Raw genomic sequence first — 19879 nt, forward strand, 5'->3', positions numbered from 1 at the left:
ATGGCTCAAGGACATCCCTAACTGCATTCCTGGTAAATCTCTCCCAGTTAAATCATTCCTTTATCACTCTGTTCTGTCCTTCAATTTCACTAACATCAAGTCTATTCTTATTATGGTATTCAAGAACGACTGAACACCAGAAACAAGAAAACAGTACAACAAAACAATACTGCCATGATACTTGGAATGGTGAAAGATGTATTTGTTCTTGTTAACCACTGAATTAATTTCTTAAATTTCAGGGAAAATATTAATGTGCTACAGACAAGAAGAGGGGGGCACAAGAAGCCTGTGAACAGATGTAAGCACAACTACCTCTGAAGATGTATTTTATTATCGCATTGACAGGTTTTCATTAAACATATGGATGTGTTTTCTTTGCAGTATTAAATCCTCAACATCCATAATTCTTTCTTAAAGGCACTCTCTTTCACTTTCCAGTCAAGAAGTCTCAATTTACTGTTCATTTCAGCACCTTGTCAAGTTCAAGACTACTTTCATAGTTTAGCATTCTAAACCTGAACTTCTTCCCTAGGTAATACATGGAGGTACGGTTGGCTACAGTACATCTGCAGCTGTAATGGTATTATTAAAAAAATGAGTCAAGTACAGGATAACATATCTTGAAAAGATGAAGTTTAGCAGGGTGCTAGGATGCTCACTGATTTATTACTTCTAGATTTCAAGTATTTCATTTGCAGTTATTCATATAAAAAGTACAAGAAGTTTTATTTTAAGTGGTTTGAGTTATGATTCTGAGTCTTCCCAGGAAAAAGTGTTCTCATTTTTCTTCCCTTCCCTATTTCTCGTTGTTAAATCTGTGTATTTCTTCTAAAAAAAATAGTTCAATACAAATGTAAAATGGTAACATATATTTGCTCTGGTGCATTAAGTATAGAAATCATATTTGTATGCTGAGACATAATATAAAAACTGTATATTTCTATTATTTAACAAAATATGCAAAACACAGGACTTGATGTTTTTTAATCCCCATAATAAAGTGGTTTTTTCATTCCAAGAGTCTTCAAGCAATCTTTGAAAGAAAGAAAAGTAGTGCACTGTTGATTGTTTGCATTCCAATATAAACTACTTCTATTTCCCACTACTAACAAGAAATTAAAATACCGATGTTCCACACTTTGGAGAAAGTATGGAATACATCTGTGCTCATCTGCAAGTTTCAAGACTTCTGTTTAATAAACACCAAGTATAGTATATAAGATTTCAACTATTTTCACATTTACAGCAAGTACTCAAGTCCTTCTTGTTTCCTTTATAAAAGCATCTCAATCCAATTAACAAAGATAGTACACTTACAAAAATTCAAATATATAGTACATTTGTTTCTGTACATGTATGTGCAAGATCTCCCCGCAAAAATACAAATATGGATTCAATTAGCTTGACCATTTACATCTCCTTTGGCAAATACGAATTTGTATCACATGATGTAAGTACCATCTTTGTAGTATTTCATGGATTCTAGCTGCTGCGTCATTGCAAGGACATCCTGAAATCCTGTACTGAGTCCAGACATGTGTTGAAAATAAGCTTCTTTCTCCACTTGGACAGTTAAGTTGTTTACACCAGCATCTTTCAGAATTGCTGTGACCTGAACAGAATGGTACAGTTAACATTAGTATTGCACTTCACATGTATCTCACAGTAACTTGCAGTATACTGGCTCTGCAATGCAGAAAATAAACCCCCATGTATCATTGTGAAGAATTCAATTCTTTGGAAAGCAAAGACTAGCTTTAGAGGGTATGGCTTTGCAACTTCTGCACACTTTTTCCTTAAAAAGATATATATTTCATATGCACAACACTGAGGAGACTCTCAGTGTTGTGCATAGGAAATAGATATCTTTTTAAGGAAAAGAAAAACCCATGGCAGATACGTAGTGGTATCCAGTTTTAGACACGCGATTAGCCTACAGGTATCTCTACTGCTTATTCCCTGTTTTGCAGGCCTGTTTGAACACCTCCCCTTCTTTTCTCAGAGCAGATATAGTGCCACTGTCAGTCAGTGTTTTGGCAGATGTTCTAGCAAATAACTCTTTACATGACTAATTTCAAGCTAGCAGGAAAGGGGGCAGTACAGCATTAGAGACCAGCTCTGAGACAAAAATGGAGAGCTACAAGAAAAATCCTACATGTCAGACTGAAACTTCCATCTGTGACCAAAAGGGAGAGGCTGAGTAGGAAATTAAGGAATTAAGAGTCTCAAGACCTTGCACTGTACCTGCTGTACAATTCTCTGTTCCATCACATCTGATACCACTTGCACATGTATTGTGCCTGCCACAACAGTTGCAGAGTGACACCAAAAATGAGGATCTCTGTAGGATATAACTCCCTCTATTTTTTGAATCTGCAAAGAAATTTCATTAGCAAAAATTAAGTAATTTTAACCTTGTACATGTCTATTGGTGGATAATATTTCACAAGGAAACAAAACTGTAGCACAGCAGCTTTCCAACTAAGCTATATTCAGAAATATCTTGTATTGAAAGGTTACTTTGCTACTTCTGTAAAATTCTAGAAGGTAAAAGTCAAATCAAAACTCCAGAAGAGCAATGCTAAATAGGATGAGGAAAAAAATCCCTTGATTTATGAACAGATCACAGGAACACAAATGGACAGGCTAATCAGAATAGTGGTCCAGCATCTACTAGGGCACTGGTTACCTCACTGTTTAGCAGCTGTATTTAGTTATCACAGCTGAACTTTATTAAGACATAACTTCTTTTCCATAATACATTAATTTTTTTGAATTGATCTTTGTTCTGGGTTGGCTGTGATGGTTTTTCAGAGCAGCTGATAGGGTGCTGTATTTTAGATTCCTGCTTAAAACCATTTTGGTAACGCACTAGTGATTTGGCTACTGCTGAACTGCTCAGGCTATTTCTTTTCTATCACGCAATTTCAAGGCTTTCTATCTTTCCCACTTTGCCATTGCCCTGGCAGATAGGCTGGGGATGGGCAAGAAGCAGGGAGGTGACACAGCCAGGGCAGCTGTCCATGGTGTGTTACGGCACACCATGTAACACCTTGCTCAGCATTGAAAACTGGGGTAGAGGATGAAGGCAGGATTATGGCTTCCAAGGTGGCTGTTGTTTGGGGACTGCTTTTTCTTTCTTTTTTCCACTGCTCTTCCTTCACCTGTTTATATTGCTCCCAGGGTTTTTTTGCTTATACTCCCATCCCACTGCTGGTGGTGGTGGTAAAGGACGGGATTGAGCAAGTGGCTGTATGGATGCCTGGCTGCTGGACAGGGTCAACCTACAGCAAACACACTGTTTTACTGTGATGTATTTTTAAAATGCTTTTCCTATTATCTTTTAATCAACTGGTCTTTGATTGTTCTCAAGAAGTACTTTATTTCTCCCCAGTCTCTCAGAGTTACTGTCCTCCCTCATCAAAAAGGGAAACCACACTTTGCATGTCACTGTCCTTTCATTACATGAATCTCTCCCAGACAATTCCCATTTGTTCTTTTCTTTTTGTCTTTATCTCATGCAGACAAGAACACATTTTGCCATCTAGTAATTGACAAGACACCATAAGAATAGCCCTCCTTGAAGCCTCTAGTTGATGGCATCCTCAAAGAACTTTTAACTCATTCTTTTACAGAGAGGAATTCTCCACACTGAGGTCCACATTACTATTCTGGGCAGGAACTTAAAATGAGGCAACAGCAAAGACTAGCTGTAGCCTCAAGGCAGATGCCATACTGCATCAGACAGGAAAAGAACGGTCTAGAATGAGAAAATAATTAGAAAAAACAGCTTAAGTTTTGCCATCCCACCTACTGTGAACCAGTATATCCTTCATGATATGGATAAAGCAGAAAACTTGAAATTACAAGCTTGTGATACAATCTGTACCCTGAATGTTTGTAACAAGTTTTAAAAGGATGCAGGTTTAGGGAACTGTATATTACTTTCTTAGTACTACAGTGTGGTACATTTACCAAACTGTTACCATGCTTGTCTGAAATTATGGGCTAGCCATAAAACCAAAAAACAGTGGAAGTCTTTTTTGCTGCAAACCAACTTTTATAGTTAGAACTAGTCATCCTGTCACCTCTCTGAAAAATAGATTTTAAACAACTTGAGACATGAAGTTGTCTAAGACAAGAGAAGCTGACTGATCTGCTTGATTTTAATAATCATTAAAAACAGTTATAGCCTTGTATGTTTGTATACAAAACCATTTATAATTGTACCTTTTCTAAAGCAGCATGCAGATCTTTCTCCTGTTCTGGAGGTATCCTCAACAAAAGCACTTGACAGGCATCTTTCAATAGAGGGATAACACTAAGAAAAATCAATGTAGCAATAAAGAGAGAGCAGAGCGGATCAGCTATGAGCCATCCAAATTGCTGAATAAATATTGTGGATACGATAACACCAACACTGCCAAGAGTGTCTGCTAACACATGCAGAAACACACCTAAAACCGAAACAAACAGAGTGATTAACAGATCTGTCTAAAATGTATGTATATATTCAATAGCAGAAACTTAGTAAGGCTTACTAAGTATCCTCAAGCTAAACAGAGTAGACTCTTTGCTTAACCTGGGACAAAATACACAAAATATTTAGCTCTTCTAATGTTTAATTGCAAATTATTGTAAAAAATGATTTTTAATCTATGGGCCAATGGTGTGGGCAGGCATCCACAGACTAAAGTATATGTGAATATGTGGGATTTGTACAATACAGCATAATCATTTACCTCTTTATGTAAGGACTCATTGATCCCTAACAGAGAGTCAGAAGATCAGTGTACATTGCTTGCTAATGTGGACATACATGAATATACTGGCTGTTTTTTGTATGCCAATTCTACTCCAATTTTACAAGAGAATTGTTTTTGCGCTCCTGCTATGAATCTTACACTTTCTACTGCTTTAACTGTGAGCTCATTTTCAATGTACACTCAATGGGCATAGAAAAATACTCTTCAACCACTGGTAAGATTAGTACTAGTTAGGCATCAGGACTTTAAAGAATATTGAAACATGACTATATGCAGAATTAAAAAAATTACAGACATGATGAATATGAACAACCAGGATAATCTAGTTAAGACATAAAATAACATATGAAACATGAGACTGCTCACCATATTCTGACAAGCTTACACAGAAAACACCATTTTTAAAGAGTTTTTTTATAAGCTAGACAGTTGGTAAATAACTATTTTCTAACTACTAGGGAAAAAATTCTATGCTGAACTTTCACATGCAGTGCCCATCTCAGTTAGCTTCATGATTTCATATTTCAAAGTTTTTCTTTACCACTTTATCTTCTGAATCACAATAATATAAAACAAATGCCATGTTTTATATGCTACAATGCTACAAATCACAAAATAAGAACATATGCTATGCTGGTCTGTATTCGCCCTCCTGCTTCTTATCCCCTTCCCAGTATTTTTACAAACAGCTGTCCCATGATTCCTAGAAACATGGTAATATCTTTATAGATAGAGACATTGTACCTTCATTTCCAGTTTGAACTTAGAAACAAGGACTTAAAACTCTTTGCGTATGGTTTACAGTGACCTTTTCTTTAATGTTAGTGAGTACTATGCATTACTGCTTTTTATTGTTCCTTAGGTATTACATACATATGCACAGAAATATCTCATGTTTCTTCAAGTTAAATTCAAAAATGGTTTAAGCAATTCCTATATATGCATTTAATGACTGTAAGATCACTCCTCAAAAGCGTATTTAGATTGAGGCATAATACTGCATAGGTCTGATCCTGAAAATCTTCAGTCTCCTACAAATCACGTACATGCCTTACGATTCAACAGTCTGTACTTGCCTCTCATGTTGGTGTTCATGCCTCCTCCAGAAGACCCATGGGCATGTCCATGGCTGTGGCCATGGTCACTGTGGGAATGGCCGTGCCCATGGCTGTGGCTGTGGCCATGGTGAGAATGGCTGTGGTCATGTGTGGGACAGCCTCCCCGAGAAGCGCCGTGCGAGTGCGCGTGGCTGAAGGCGCAGATACCAACAAGGTTTACAATGAGCCCTCCAACAGACACCGGCTGTGAGAAGGAGAAAAGTCTTTAGCTCCACTGTATCCTCACAGGTATTCAAACTTATTTTCTACAACACGGTAGCCAAAACCACCATGCACTTAATTAAGGAAAACTGTGGAAGCCACAACTTCTCTGGGCAACCTGTTCCAGCGTCTTACCACCTCCTCAGTAAAGAATTTCCTCCTAATGTCGAATTAATTCCTAATATCTAATCTATACCTGCCCTGCTTCAGTTTGAGGCCATTTCCCCTTGTCCACTAAATGCCCTGGCAAAAAATTCCTCTCCAGCTCTCCTGAAGGCTCCCTTCAGGTAGTGGCAGGACTATCACCCTGGAGATGAAACATAAATGAACCATTAACTGCAAAACTACATTGAAACAGAAGGACAAAACTTACAGTTAGCATATTTGTATCTATATCTGGAGGATCTACCAGTCTTGCCACTGATTCCATGAAGACAAAGAAAGCAATCACCATCAGAAAGAGGCCATTTATAAATCCAGAGAGAATTTCTACACGTCCATACCTGAAAGTAAACACATATACATTTGAGAGTGAAGAAGGGGTACTCTGAACAAATGTCAAAGTTATAATAGATAAAGTTATAATTCTTTCAATACAGCATTAAGATTGCTGTGTTTTTTTCCCTCAATGTCACATAATCATGTCTCAATTCCTGAGTTATTTTTTTCTGGTCAAGAGGTGGCCAGTTTCCAACTGTCCAAACTCCATTATAATAAAACAATGTAGAAGTATTCTCTTGTATGTACTGCCCATACAGGATTTCAAACTGCTAAACTGCTATGCAAACATATAAAGTTAAATTATTTCAGCTGAATCTAAATCTTCATACAAACACTGGTTTTTGACATAGATTTCTGTTTGACATAAATGCCTAGCATGAGGCAATTTCTAAAGAATATTCACAGTGATAAAAGTTTTACTTGTAGAGATAAATGAAAGTTACATTTCAGACACATTTTTTTGACAGGTAAGAAGAGAATAGCATGAGTACAAATGGAAGAGAAGAGACACAGCAAACACAGCACACACCAAAACACACATAAGCATGCATTACTAAAATATCCCATACATACCAAGACATTTTGAAAATGAGCAAGGAGAGTTAAGTTTCAAACAGTCCTTAAAGAACCCAAGATACATACCCATATGAAAATATGCGAGTTGCTTTCCACCTTGTCATCAGAGCTGCAAAAAGCCCCATCACTAATGCAGAACAATCAAAAAGCATGTGAAATCCATCAGAAATAAGACCAAGGCTATTGGTCCATACTCCATAAAAAAGCTCCACAAAAGTGAAAGCCTAAAACAAAACAGAGTTTAAATTTTTCCTTAAATATTAACTTGTGTATTAATGTTTTGGTAGATAGAAGGATATTCTTTTCATAGAACACTCAATATTTTTCAAAGGTATCGTTCTAAGTATTTCTAGACCATTTTTCCTCTCCTCCAATGAAATACATGATGCACTCCAAGTCTATAAAGACACATTTTTTAACCCACTCTCCTTACAGACTCACACATAAAAACCAACTCTTTACAGGAGTAAATTTTTTGTTTCAAATTTTGGACTGACATTCTGCAGACAAATTCTAAGCATTTTATTTTAAAAATACAAGAGCTCTGATCTGATACATTATGAGTGTAAAAGTAATGTCTATAAATCTGTTAATGCCAACATTTTCTTCACCAGTAAGTTGACTGTTTAAATCTTAGGTATTGGCTCTGAGAAAGGTACACAAGGAAACATTTTTAATACATACATTTACTCTGTACATTTTACTATTATTAATCCATCTGCTCAAAGATTTTTTTCCAATCTTTCATATTCCATAATGGAATTCCTTACAGTTAACACAGATACTTCAAGCTTCTCCCCTTATTTTCCAGATCTTTGCAAATGAGGTTCTACCAGTTTTGCTTACTGCATCATCTTTTCCTATTCAAGAAAAAGAGAAGCTAAAAATAAAACTAGCCTGCTCCAATATAGCACTAATCAATCCCACAACTTCTACTTTGTTGTCCTAATCCTTATCATTTTCACTGAGGCCTTATCAGTTTCACCTGCTGGCAACATTGATGTATCTCAACCTTAACATACCATCATACAAGTATTCAGTTACTGGTATAACCCTAACACACAGAACCAGTGCCGCACTGTGACAACAAATCAGTGACCACTACTTAAATTGCCCTGTCAAACGCCACAATCAATTATGGGAATCTTCTAAAGAATAACTCTTCTTTTTTTGTTATAGATGCACTATTGTGATTGGGTTTGAAGAAAAAAACCACGCACTTACCAGATTTAGGCACAAGAAATAGAAGATCTGCCGAGAATCATACTCCTCAAGGATTTGTTTCAGTGACTCCTTAATAAACCGGGGCAATGACTGGGAGCTTTGCTGTAATGCATCACCCATGAAGTTATAGAGAGGAGTGCCTTCAGGGGAATAGCCAATAAGGGTACCCTTCTGCCCTTTCCTGGAGGGGGAGGACAGGATATTGGCAGCTGCAAGGAAAGTATTGAAGTTTTTGTTGCTGTTTCTAAGCTTCACAGCTATTTTATAATGTGTTTAATCAGCCATCAAAGTTTACATAAAATTTTCTGGCAGCAAATTGATTGCCAACTTCATATTGAGGTTTATTACTGGATTTCAGTGCTACGTAAAATTAGATCATTGCTTCCACAACAGATCACATTCTTTTTTTTTTTTTGTAGACAGACAATAGAAGAGCAAAAAGCTACAGGCTACCTTATGCCAAAGAATCCATAAAAGCTTGTCCAAAAGAATTCCAAACACCTCAATTTTCTGATTGGCTTCCCAGTCACACAGACCACAGATTTACTATAGTTTAGACAAGAATACGTACATAAAACAAAGAAGACAGCACTCACTACCACCCCTCCAGAAAGAACATGCTCTGTGCTTTCATGTTGTGGTGGCTTGTTCATAGCTCGAAGCTGGTCTGTTATTGGATGCGTCCAAAAGTTTCCAAAAAGCAGAGCACTAATGAAAATAAGAAAGGATCCATATCGAGCACATGTGGAAGCTTCCATCTTCACAGAGCATATGGACTCCACGTAGAAATCCAGGATCACAACAAAGAAGATGACTGTTATGAAAGGCATGATGAGAGATGACCAAGACTCTACTTTACTCTGCAACAAAAAAAAATTTCAAACAGGACTGCCCACCAGAAGAGTGATTGTATTTATAGCATTAAATGCACTTCACTTAAATTACATGTGTTTTCACTAATCCATAAAACATAAATACTTTTATATTTTCAATTTATCACATAAACATATAATTCCAGATATAAAAAGATACATATCTAAAATGCACTTAAGCACTTAATTTTAAATACTTTTCTGTTCATAAAAGGAATTCTATATATAAAGCCATGGTTGCAATGGCCTACTCTCCCCATGCATGCAAGCATAAAGAGCATTTTTTAAAATGACAATAAATGATCTACTGCTCAGGGATAAAAGAGCACTGTATTTATAAAGTCATTAATGCTTGAGCAATGTTAGTAGATGAACCCAAGATATAGTATCTGAGCTAGAAGGATGAAACACATTTATCATACAAACAAGGAAATTAAAGTACCACACAGATAAAAAACAAATATAGAAGAAAAGCATAATGGAAAATTTTCAAACAAAGCTTACTACAAAAATAAAGACAGCAACATTGGTAATTTCAAAGATATTTTAAAGGAAAGATTTAAATTACAATTCACAACCATTACAAAAAATGATTTACTTTTTTACTTATTATCTTACCTCTGTTGTCAGAGAGAGAACAATAACCCATGGGCACAACAGAAGGACGGAAACAAGGTGGGACAAAGCTTGAAGACGCTTGGCTCCACCTACATCTACAGATAGTTTTCGGGATGCTGTATGAAAACCAACCTTGCAGCATAATGCCAGTACAAGAAGCAATACTCCACCCTGGAAACATAACAAGATTCCCTTAGCATTTCTTAAGTACTAAAAACCTCACTCCAAACACAGTGACACTTACAAGGAGGAAATACTAATGTGTTTTCCTTAACCTGGAAACAAAAGCCAAAACTAGGGTATTTCCTGTAATTTTACTCTAGCTACAAACAGCAACATAGCATACCGAGTTGTGCCTTAGCACTATTCACAACAGCCTGAGTTGAATTTTAAAACTCTCAATAATGTGAATTGGCATACACCAGCAGCAAGATGGTAGCAAACAGCTTCTGAGGAAGAAGAAAAATCACCCAAAGTTTTCCCATCTTCCATTATTAAAAGTGTGTTGAAAGCATACATAAACCCCCAAAGATTCACATCATCTTGTCCTCTAGAACCTTCAAGCCTTTTCATCCACTTACTTTTGAACACACCGTGTTTCTTCACAATATACTCTTTCAAAATTTTTCTTCAGATGAATTACAAGATACACAGGTTCTCATCTCCCTTAGATCACACTTGCTTTTCTGCACCATTAACCAGTCTTTCTAATATTTGATGCATTTTTATATTAATACATTTTCAGCTGATCCATATTTTTTTCCTGTTTTAGTCCTCAATTAAACTACTTTAGCAAGACTAAGCTAACACAACTCAATCAGGCAGTTCAACCCTGTACAGTCAGATTACGATATTCAGCTATTCATACCACCAAATACAATGGGATTATCTTACTGACAAGTATCAGAATCTGTGTCTTCAAATACAAGTATAATTAAAGGAAAGACTGGGGAAAGCTAAAGATGCAGAAACAAAACACAGGTACCAAAAGTGAGTAAGAAGCGGTTGGTGGGCAAAGCATTATAAACACCAAGAACACTGATGACAGAATATTTCATGATAATTTTAATGAGACTTGTTAGGCTCTGCATTACAGCAAAGTCCTTATCAACTAATAAAGGCTGAATATTGTATGGTTTGGCTTGCTGTACTGAAGCTCCTTATAGTCCAATCAGTGTGCAAAGATTACAGCACTAGTTCAGTTCCAATACGGGGTAGGGATGTCCAACCTTTTGGTTTTGATTCAGGCTTGGATTAGCTCAGAGCTGGTGAAATTCTTACCTTGAAAACTTAGATTCTAAAACACATGTTATTTACCTTGTGATCTGCAACACCCAGGAAAGCAATGATTGTATACAGAACATGAGTAAGAGCACTGTCATGATGCCCCTCAGCTAAATAAAAAATTAAGGAAGAATTTCTTTAGATTTTCTTTTATTTTTTTTAAGCAAGAACAGGCAAAGGTAGTAGAACACAGAAAGCAGAGGTAAGCAAACTGAGCTTTATGCTCTGTTGGCATGTGCAGGACAACTAGAGATAAGGCCCAGCCATCAGCATGGGTTTGTGAAAGGCAGGTTCTGACTGACCAGTCTGATCTGCTATGATGAAGTGACCTGCCTAGTGAATGAAGGAAAAGCTGCGGATGCATGGATGCCTTGGACATCATTTCCCACATGATCTTTCCAGAGAAACCAGTTGCTCCTGTCTTGGGCAGGTGCACTGTTCACTGGGTAAAAAACTGCCTGGATGGCCAGGCCCAGAGAGGGGTGGTGAGTGGAGTTACATCCAGCTGGTGTTCAGCCACCAGTGCTGTTCCCCAGGGCTCAGTACTGGGGCCAGTCCTGTTTAACATCTTCACCAGTGATCTCATGGAGGGCACCCTCAGTCAGTTCACAGGTGACACCAAGCTGGGTGGGAGTGCTGATCTGCTGGAGGGCAGGGAGGCTCTGCAGAGGGATCTGGGCAGGCTGGATCATGGCTGAGGCCAATGGTGTGAGGTTCAACAAGGCCCAGTGCTGGGTCCTGCCCTTGGGTCACAACAACCCCAGGCAGCTCCACAGGCTGGGGCAGAGTGGCTAGAAGTGGCTAGAAAGCTGCCCAGTGGAAAAGGACCTGGGAGTGGCTGAACATGAGCCAGGACATGCCCAGTATGGCCAGCAGGAGCAGGACAGTAATTGTCTCCCTGTACTGGACACGGGTGAGGCCACACCTCAAATCCTGTGTTTAGTTTTGGGTCCCCAAGTACAAGAAGACACTGTGATGCTGATGTGTGCTCAGAGAAGGGCAGCAGAGCTGGGGAGCACTTACAAGGAGCAGCTGATGGAGGTGGGGGTGTTTAGTCTGGAGAAAAGGAGGCAGCTCAGGGCAGATCTTTCCACACTCTACAACTATCTGACAGCATGTTGAACCCAGATGGGGGTCAATTTTTTCTGCCAGGACAAGAAGAGATACCCTTAAGTTGCATCAGATATTAATATTAGTATTGAGTAGATTGAGTGTTAGGAAGAATTTCTTCAGACAGAATTATCAAGCATTGAAACAGGCTGCCCAAGGAAGTGGCTGAATGAACATCCTGCTGGCCTTTAAAATACATGGATGTAGACCTTAGGGATATGATTTAGTGACAGGTTTGGCAGTGCTGGGTGAACAGCTGGACTCGATCATCTTAAGGTGCCTTCCAACCAAGGCCATTCCATGACTCACTCTATATTGTGATTCTACTCACAGAAAACTTCAGTAAATTCATCAATAAGGTTCTAGAATAGACCATTTGCGTAATTCCATGTTTTTATTCTTCCTTTGGAAAGTTTACTTTCACGTTGTTTGTTTTTACTGCCCATCTATAGATGTACTACCTTTTGTCAGTACACTATGATGAGATGATCAATTGAAAATTAACTTCAAAATGACTTCTAATTTAATTTAATTCAGTACACTCAATTTCACATTTTTCTGCTCCAGTACTAAGAGTCACTTGCTCTTTCACACAAGAAAGGATACGATGTTCTGCTATTTTAGCCATGAGGTCGTCATTATCAAAAAGTAGTAAGCAGATGATAGCTATGATGAAAAATGCAGCACCTCTTGTCTGTAAAATAAACCCAAACAAACAAACAATAAACAACCAAACAACAAAAAACCCCAAGTATTTCTAAACTGGTACAACAGATTACTGTAAAAAAATCTAAGAAATTGGCCCTCTCCTTCCCTGCTTCCTGATCAATGTAAGCATGCTCCAGTAAGAAAAAATTAAAGAAACTCCTATTGTTTTTGACCTTGACAATATAATTTCACACTTTTTCTGTTTTTCAAACTTACCAGATAACTCAGGACACATCACCACTGCAGCAAGCTAGATGCCGGTCTTATGAACTTTAAGTGTGATTACTTTCTTCATGGTGTCTTTCTGCCTGCCAGAATGCACTGCTACTTCAGCCTGATGATTTAATATTTCATAGCATCAATGAGCTACAGACAAGATCTACAAACTGTTGGATTTTGTCTTACGGGACCTAAAGGCTAAAGAACTATGCAAAGACTATGAGAAAGAATAGCTCTGAAGTTCTTTTGTTGGGAAAGGACAGGAGGTAGCTATGAAATCCCAGCTCCCAGAGCTTTCACCACCCAGACTTAAACCACTGGGAGTAGTACATCTTACTATTTCACCACTAATTAAACTAAAAAATCACATTTTCTATGATGTGGATCCAAAAAAAGGTTTGTTCCAGGTAAAGAAGTACTTGAATTTATAGGATTTAGTATGTTTTACATTTGGTAAAAGAGATTTTTAAATACCTTTGCTGGTCCTCCACCTGAGCTTGTGAACAAGACACTAAGGAGTGACAGCACAACCACATCACTGTGCTCAAACAGTAATAATGTCCTATTAAAAAACCAAATAAATACTCTATTTACAATGAGTTTACTTCAAAACCTTGATATACTTCAGTTAAAATTTGTGACCCAACAAACATCTATCCTATGATTACAACAGCAGGTTTAAAAATGCAAAAGAAAAAACATAAATCAATTTGCTTTCACCAGCAATAGATCTAGCTGCAGACAACTATACATGTTACAAAACAGGAACTTCCTAATTCAAGTAACAGATTATAATTATTCATTTATGGATAACTTTAAATGGTATTTTCTTCTAGCAACACAACAAGATACCAACTTGTTCAAGATGGAGTTCTTATTCCCACTACAATACCTCCTCTAAACTAGTTTCTGCTCCCAGAGAAAAAAAGATGTCCTGTCCTGTACTACTGTGTCCTGTTCATTGAGGTGCTGATGACCTAGTAGCTTATGCCACCTCAAAACTTAATTGCTGAAAATAAAAAATTCTAGCTTCCATGCTACCTCCTTCAGACAGCAAAGGCTAACTACCAAGCTGTACTGACAGCTTTCCCTGAGCAGAACATGAAAGTAATTCTTGCCCTCAAGTCTACCAAATGCTTTTGCAATCCTCTCTACAGCAATACAACATGACTGGACCCATGTATCTGGTTTGGTTTGGGAAGACTGCCAGCATCCAGAAAGACCTAAGAGTACTAACTACATTAATATAATTAATCACAGTATTATTACTCTTAGGTATGCCTTCTCCTATGTAGATGATAAAAAATCACCTTCATAAAAGATATAATTTAAGGCTTTACTTTCCTCTCTAGATTGAAAGATGCTTTCCAATACATTAACCTTAATTTTTGAAAGTCTAGCTACTCTTTCATAGTTACTCAGCCATTAGTACTAACATACAGCACAAATGGTTACCCAATTTAAACACAGCCAACCAGATAAAGAAGTACTCTACATGCAACAAGTGCAGAAATTGATTCTAGTCACCTGTCAAAGAATGCCAGCTGCTACCATGAGCCATCAAGCCATGGACTCCAAACAGGTAAATAAACAGTTGGCATTACATTAATGAAAGCAGGGAAGTGACAAAAACTGCACTACGTCACCTTGATGTATCACTCACAACAAGTGTTTAAGCACTATCAAGAATTTCACTGGCATCTCATAAAAGAAGTAGTTCTTCTGGTAGAAGAAATTTACTAGTTCTACAGAAATTATATGTACTTCTTCCCAACCACTAAAGATGTCACATGAAAATTCATAAGGATTCAATAAGTTTTTGTACATACATCAAATGGCTAGCACCACTGTCTGACAGACAGAAAAAAATCCCCAAGGAGCAAGACAGGGAAGGATCACAAAACAGAACCAGTATTTACAGTAGATATGTATTTACCTCAGTGGTCCACATAGAGTAAGGCCAAAAAACCATAAGAGTGAAATGATACATCCAACAACAGCATGCTTAAAAATTTTGATCCACTGCAAAAGAAAGGTATTTCATTACAATTTTCTCCAGAGTTTCAAAATAAACACTCTATTACTAGCACTGTTTTAGTACGATAGCTGAAGAAACTGAGGGGAAAACATGTGCTTTGCAAGTTCCATAATTATAAAGTATGATTATTTTCTTGGATACTCTGCCAGGCAACTAAGATTTATGGGGCCATACTATGAACCAGAATTTTTTTATACCACAGTCCTAAATTCTGCAACATTGTCTGAGTTCTCTTCAACAAAAAAGCCTGAAAATTAGTTTAAAAAAATCAAGTCCATTTACCTCTTTTGTAATCTATTGTATATATCAGAAAAAGATAAACCGAGTAAGAACTAGATAAAATGTACAAATTAAGGCTAAGACTTTATGCCTACAAATATCTATGCGTGTGTTATATTCTTTCTTCAGGAATTAGGCTGTAATTCAGATATTCAATACTTTATTAAATTCTGATGCAAGTTTTAGAAAAAAATTAATTCTGGAAATATGCTAAACAAGGGGAAGCAACTACAACAAATATAACATCTTCAAAATCCAAAATCCGAAATTTTTTAGCAAAAGTAAAACCATATATGGACAGATTTTTCTGAACTCAAATCAAGGATGCCATTTATTACTGTTTACATTTTAAAAATTCTGCCATATACATCTAGTCATGAAAGCAGTTGACAAAAGGAACACTTTGAGGCTATCCTTCACATTCTGTCTACTTCCTGCACACACTAGATCAAGTTTTTGTGCACACAATTACATAAATCCAAGATGCATATGAAGCAGGTGAAGAAAATTTATTTCTTACAAATCAGCATGTTCCAACCTGGCTCTACCCCAAACTCCTTGGGATACTGCAAACTCACCAAGGTCTGATGAGCAGCTAGATTAGGCCCTCGTCACATGCAGACAGGACTCTTCTGTTCTGAGTGACAAGACTGGAGCATTTTGACATCCTGGCAGTCCAGAAATTGCCTGTCTAACTGTCCAGGTCGGCTAAGTAGACTGAGCTCTGTTTGAAAATCCACTCCGAACAGCTGATGCTGGCTTGGTGATAAAGACCAGCCTTTTCACTACACTCTCAAAAAGAAGCTGACAAAAGCTAAGAATGAATGTTTCAGCCCACAAGACACTGAGTTAGTACTATACCTCTAGAACCCATAACCACATCTTCTAAGTGGAGTAATATTTGTTCACCTTTCATTTCTGGCAAGAGCCATACTGCCAAGAATATTTACAAAGCTGCAAGTCACTCCTACATGTCAACTCACCTGACGCTTGGTTACCACTTTTCCAGATGAAAATGGTTTTTGAAACAAAACCATAAAAAAAGCAGACCTGTCAAAAGGAGAAAGTTTTGTGCATCAGTCAGCTTTTTATTCAAACCAGATCTAAACAACTAGGTTTCTCATATCTGGCCCAGTTTACAAGACGGCTTCTTCTACATTTTATCCATCAACAGGCCACACTGACAACAGTCGCTGGTTTTATTTTCCCTGCTGCATTACCATCATCAGTTACCAGTACTACAGTGATGCCAAGTGAACTTCAGTTCTGGTCAACTTCAAGTGCCAGTTCTTGAGAGAATGGCTAATGATAAGTTGACTTGTGATTTACAAAACTCAAAATAACTGATCTCAGAAGTTTTGAAGAGAAATAATACTCTGATTTTTATTAGCAAGATAGGTATACAAAAAGGCTTACTCATATATAGAATGCTGAATACACAGTCCTGTAGGAATAAAAGATACAGCACACAACTTCTTCAAGTGGGATCAAAAGTGACGGGCAAAAAAAACTATGGTGCTTGGGAACATGTAAGAAAGAAGTCCATAAATATGCTTCAATATGAAATAAAAAGAAAAAATGCAATTCCAAATGTTCCAACTCTGTCAAGTTTATTACATAAATGATCTTCCATATCTCATCAGATAAACACGAAGCAGAATTTTGTCTGCAAAGATTGTTTTGGTGTATTTGCTATCAGTTTTCACACCTCAGCCCTCAATCTGGGAAAAACAGCAGCTGAATCCCACAACAACTTCAGGAATACAAACTATAAGGAAGAAAGCTGATCTTCCACACTCTTGTTAACAAAATTTGGACATGCCTGAGTGTCCTAGTTTCAGCTTGAGCTGAGATAAACTTTTCTCAGTAGCTGCTACTCCAGTGCTACTGCTAGTGCAGTGCTGATTCAGTGTGAGTACAATGTTGATAACACAGTTTTGGCTGCTCCTTAGTGATGCTTATCCAAAGTCAAGGACTTTTTGGTTTCCCATGCTCTGGCAGCAAGCAGGTGCAGCAAGCTAGGGGGCAGCATGACTAGGAGACCTGGCTTGAACAGGCCAAAGGGATGTTCCATGCCATAAATACCATTTACTCATACAAAAACTGGAGGAAGTATGCACATGGGGTCTGACTGTGGTTTGGGGTTGGGCCAGGTATCACCATTGTGTGTTGAGCAGATGCACACTGTGCATCATTTTTTTATTACTATATTTTGCTTATTAACTTATTAATAATTTATTAGCTTATTAATTTCAATTATTAAACTCTCCTTATTGCAACTTGCGAGCTTTACTTTTTGTTTTCTTCCTTACTGTCCTCCCCAGCCCCCTGGGGTGGGGGAAGGTGAGAGTACATTTGTGTGATGGTGGATTGCCTGCTGGAGCAACAGTCACACCATCACCAACAGCACTGTCAGAATAGGCCCAACTTTGAAGCTAGAAAAACACTGATGTTTCTTGAGGGCAGAGAGGCCTTACAGAGACATGTGGAAAGACTAGAAAGCTGGACAACTGCCAATGATATGGAACGAAAGAGTGCTGATTCTCCACCTGTGGTGGGGTAACCCTGCTTGTATGCATAAAGCAGGGAACAAAAGGATGGACGGCAGCCCTACAGAAAGAAATCTGGAGGTCTGGGTTGATGGAAAATTGACTATGGGTCAACAAAAAGGGTCAGCTGTATGCTGGGGGGCATTTACATTCAAGCACAGCATCATCAGCTGTTCAAGGAAGGTGATTGTCCTGCTCTGCAATGCACTGATGGGACCCCAGCCAGGTCCTGTGTGCAGTTTTGGGTGCCTCTGTATCAGAAGGACATCAAACAGTTAGAGCACATCTGGGGGAGGCAGCCAAGATGGTGTAAGGTCTCAAGAGCAAGAGCAGTGTCTGAGGTTGCTTGGTTTGCTCAGCTTAGAGAAGGCTGAGGGGTGGCCCATGGCCCCTTCTTCACTGGAGGGACAGGGGAGGAGATGTTGATCTCCAGTGACCAGTGACAGGGCATGAGAGGGAATGACACTGCATCAGGGTAAATTCACACTGTACATTATGGAAAGGTTCTTCACTAAGAGAGTGGCCAGCCACTGTAACTGGCTCCCCAGGAGTGTCACAGCTCCAAACCTGTCAGAGCTCAAGGAGTATCAGGAGAACATTCCTGATCCTATGTTTCAGTTTCAGGTGGTTGTGTGAGGAGCACAGAGTTGGACTCAATGGACCTTATGGATCATTTCCAACTTGAGACATTGCAAGACACTGAAATTACAGTGAACAGAAATGTGAAGCAAAAACACTGCTATGAACAGAGCACTTCCTGGACTCATTATTATGCCTTCTCTTCGAGTAAATGATAACAACATAATGCAGGGTTATAACCTTGACTCTGTCAAAGAACACCCAAAGTATTACACGTGGAGCACTAGGCTCCACCCTCTGCACACTCACCCCAGCTGCACTACGAAGATAAACTGCACGAGGTGGACCACTTTCAGAAGATCATAGGATTCAAACAGCCCCACGGCTTTCAAAACCTTGGCGAAGCAGAGCAGCACGATGTATCGAGTCAGCCTGTGGAAGGAGAGAGGCCGGTTCGCACCTGCCACGCCGCCGCCCGGGCCCGGCCCGGCCCCGACGCCTCAGCGAAGGCGGCCGGCTGCCCGCCGCCGAGAGGGCGGGGGGCGATGCCCGCTGCCCCCCTGAAGAAGGGACGGCGACGGGCCGCCCGCCGGAGCCAGCAGAGCGGCCGCTCCCCCCCGCCGCCGTTACCGGGCGCTGGGCACATCCACAGGCCCCAGCGCGCCGCCGCCGGCCAGGGCCTGCCCGCCGTACGGCTGCTCCATGGCGGGACGGAGGGAGGCAGCTCCAGCAGGGAACGGCTGCGAGCGCTCAGGAGGAGCTCAGGCGCGGCCCGCCTGCCCTGCGCCGGGAGCACCGCATCGCCGGCGGGCAGTGCGGCGAGGCGGGAACGGGGGGAACGGGACGGGAGCCGGGGACGGGGAACGGGAAATAGGTGAGGCAGAGCTCCCGCCAGCGCGCGTGCGCGGGAGCAGTGCGCAGGCGCCATCGGGCGGGGCCGGGGCCGTGTGGGGAGCGGCTCCCTCCCCTCGGGGCGGGGCGCGGGGAGGTGATAGAGGATTTTTTTTCTTTTTTTTTTTAATGCAAATCGGTTTGTGTTATTATGGCGCAGAGCTCTGCGCTAGTATCAAGCATCAGGAGACAGTTTCCCTGTCAAACGCTTCAAATGCCCAGTTGAAACAGATGGGAAAATTGAGGCGGAAGATGGGAAATGTCCATGTTGTGAGCTAACTGCTCTCTTCAGCCATGTCGCAAGCCCTCTCGGTTTCGGTTCCCAACACATGATTTTGGTACA

The 19879-nt window shown here is 39.5% G+C and overlaps 1 protein-coding gene across 1 annotated transcript; it reads right to left on the reverse strand.

The window, feature by feature from the left end:
• Positions 1-178: 178 nt before the first annotated feature.
• On the reverse strand, positions 179-19538 carry SLC30A5 (solute carrier family 30 member 5). Its single transcript, XM_058043671.1, has 16 exons — positions 19276-19538; positions 18955-19077; positions 16501-16567; positions 15137-15222; positions 13675-13762; positions 12880-12967; positions 11197-11273; positions 9880-10050; positions 8961-9249; positions 8390-8598; positions 7232-7389; positions 6462-6591; positions 5846-6071; positions 4234-4460; positions 2248-2376; positions 179-1615 (listed from the first exon to the last, which is right to left on the reverse strand). Exons 1-16 carry the CDS (start codon positions 19347-19349, stop codon positions 1445-1447), a joined length of 2313 nt encoding a protein of 770 aa, XP_057899654.1. The 5' UTR covers positions 19350-19538; the 3' UTR covers positions 179-1444.
• Positions 19539-19879: the final 341 nt, after the last annotated feature.

This window comes from Melospiza georgiana, chromosome Z (genome assembly GCF_028018845.1).
Source record: "Melospiza georgiana isolate bMelGeo1 chromosome Z, bMelGeo1.pri, whole genome shotgun sequence".
NCBI lineage: Eukaryota > Metazoa > Chordata > Aves > Passeriformes > Passerellidae > Melospiza > Melospiza georgiana.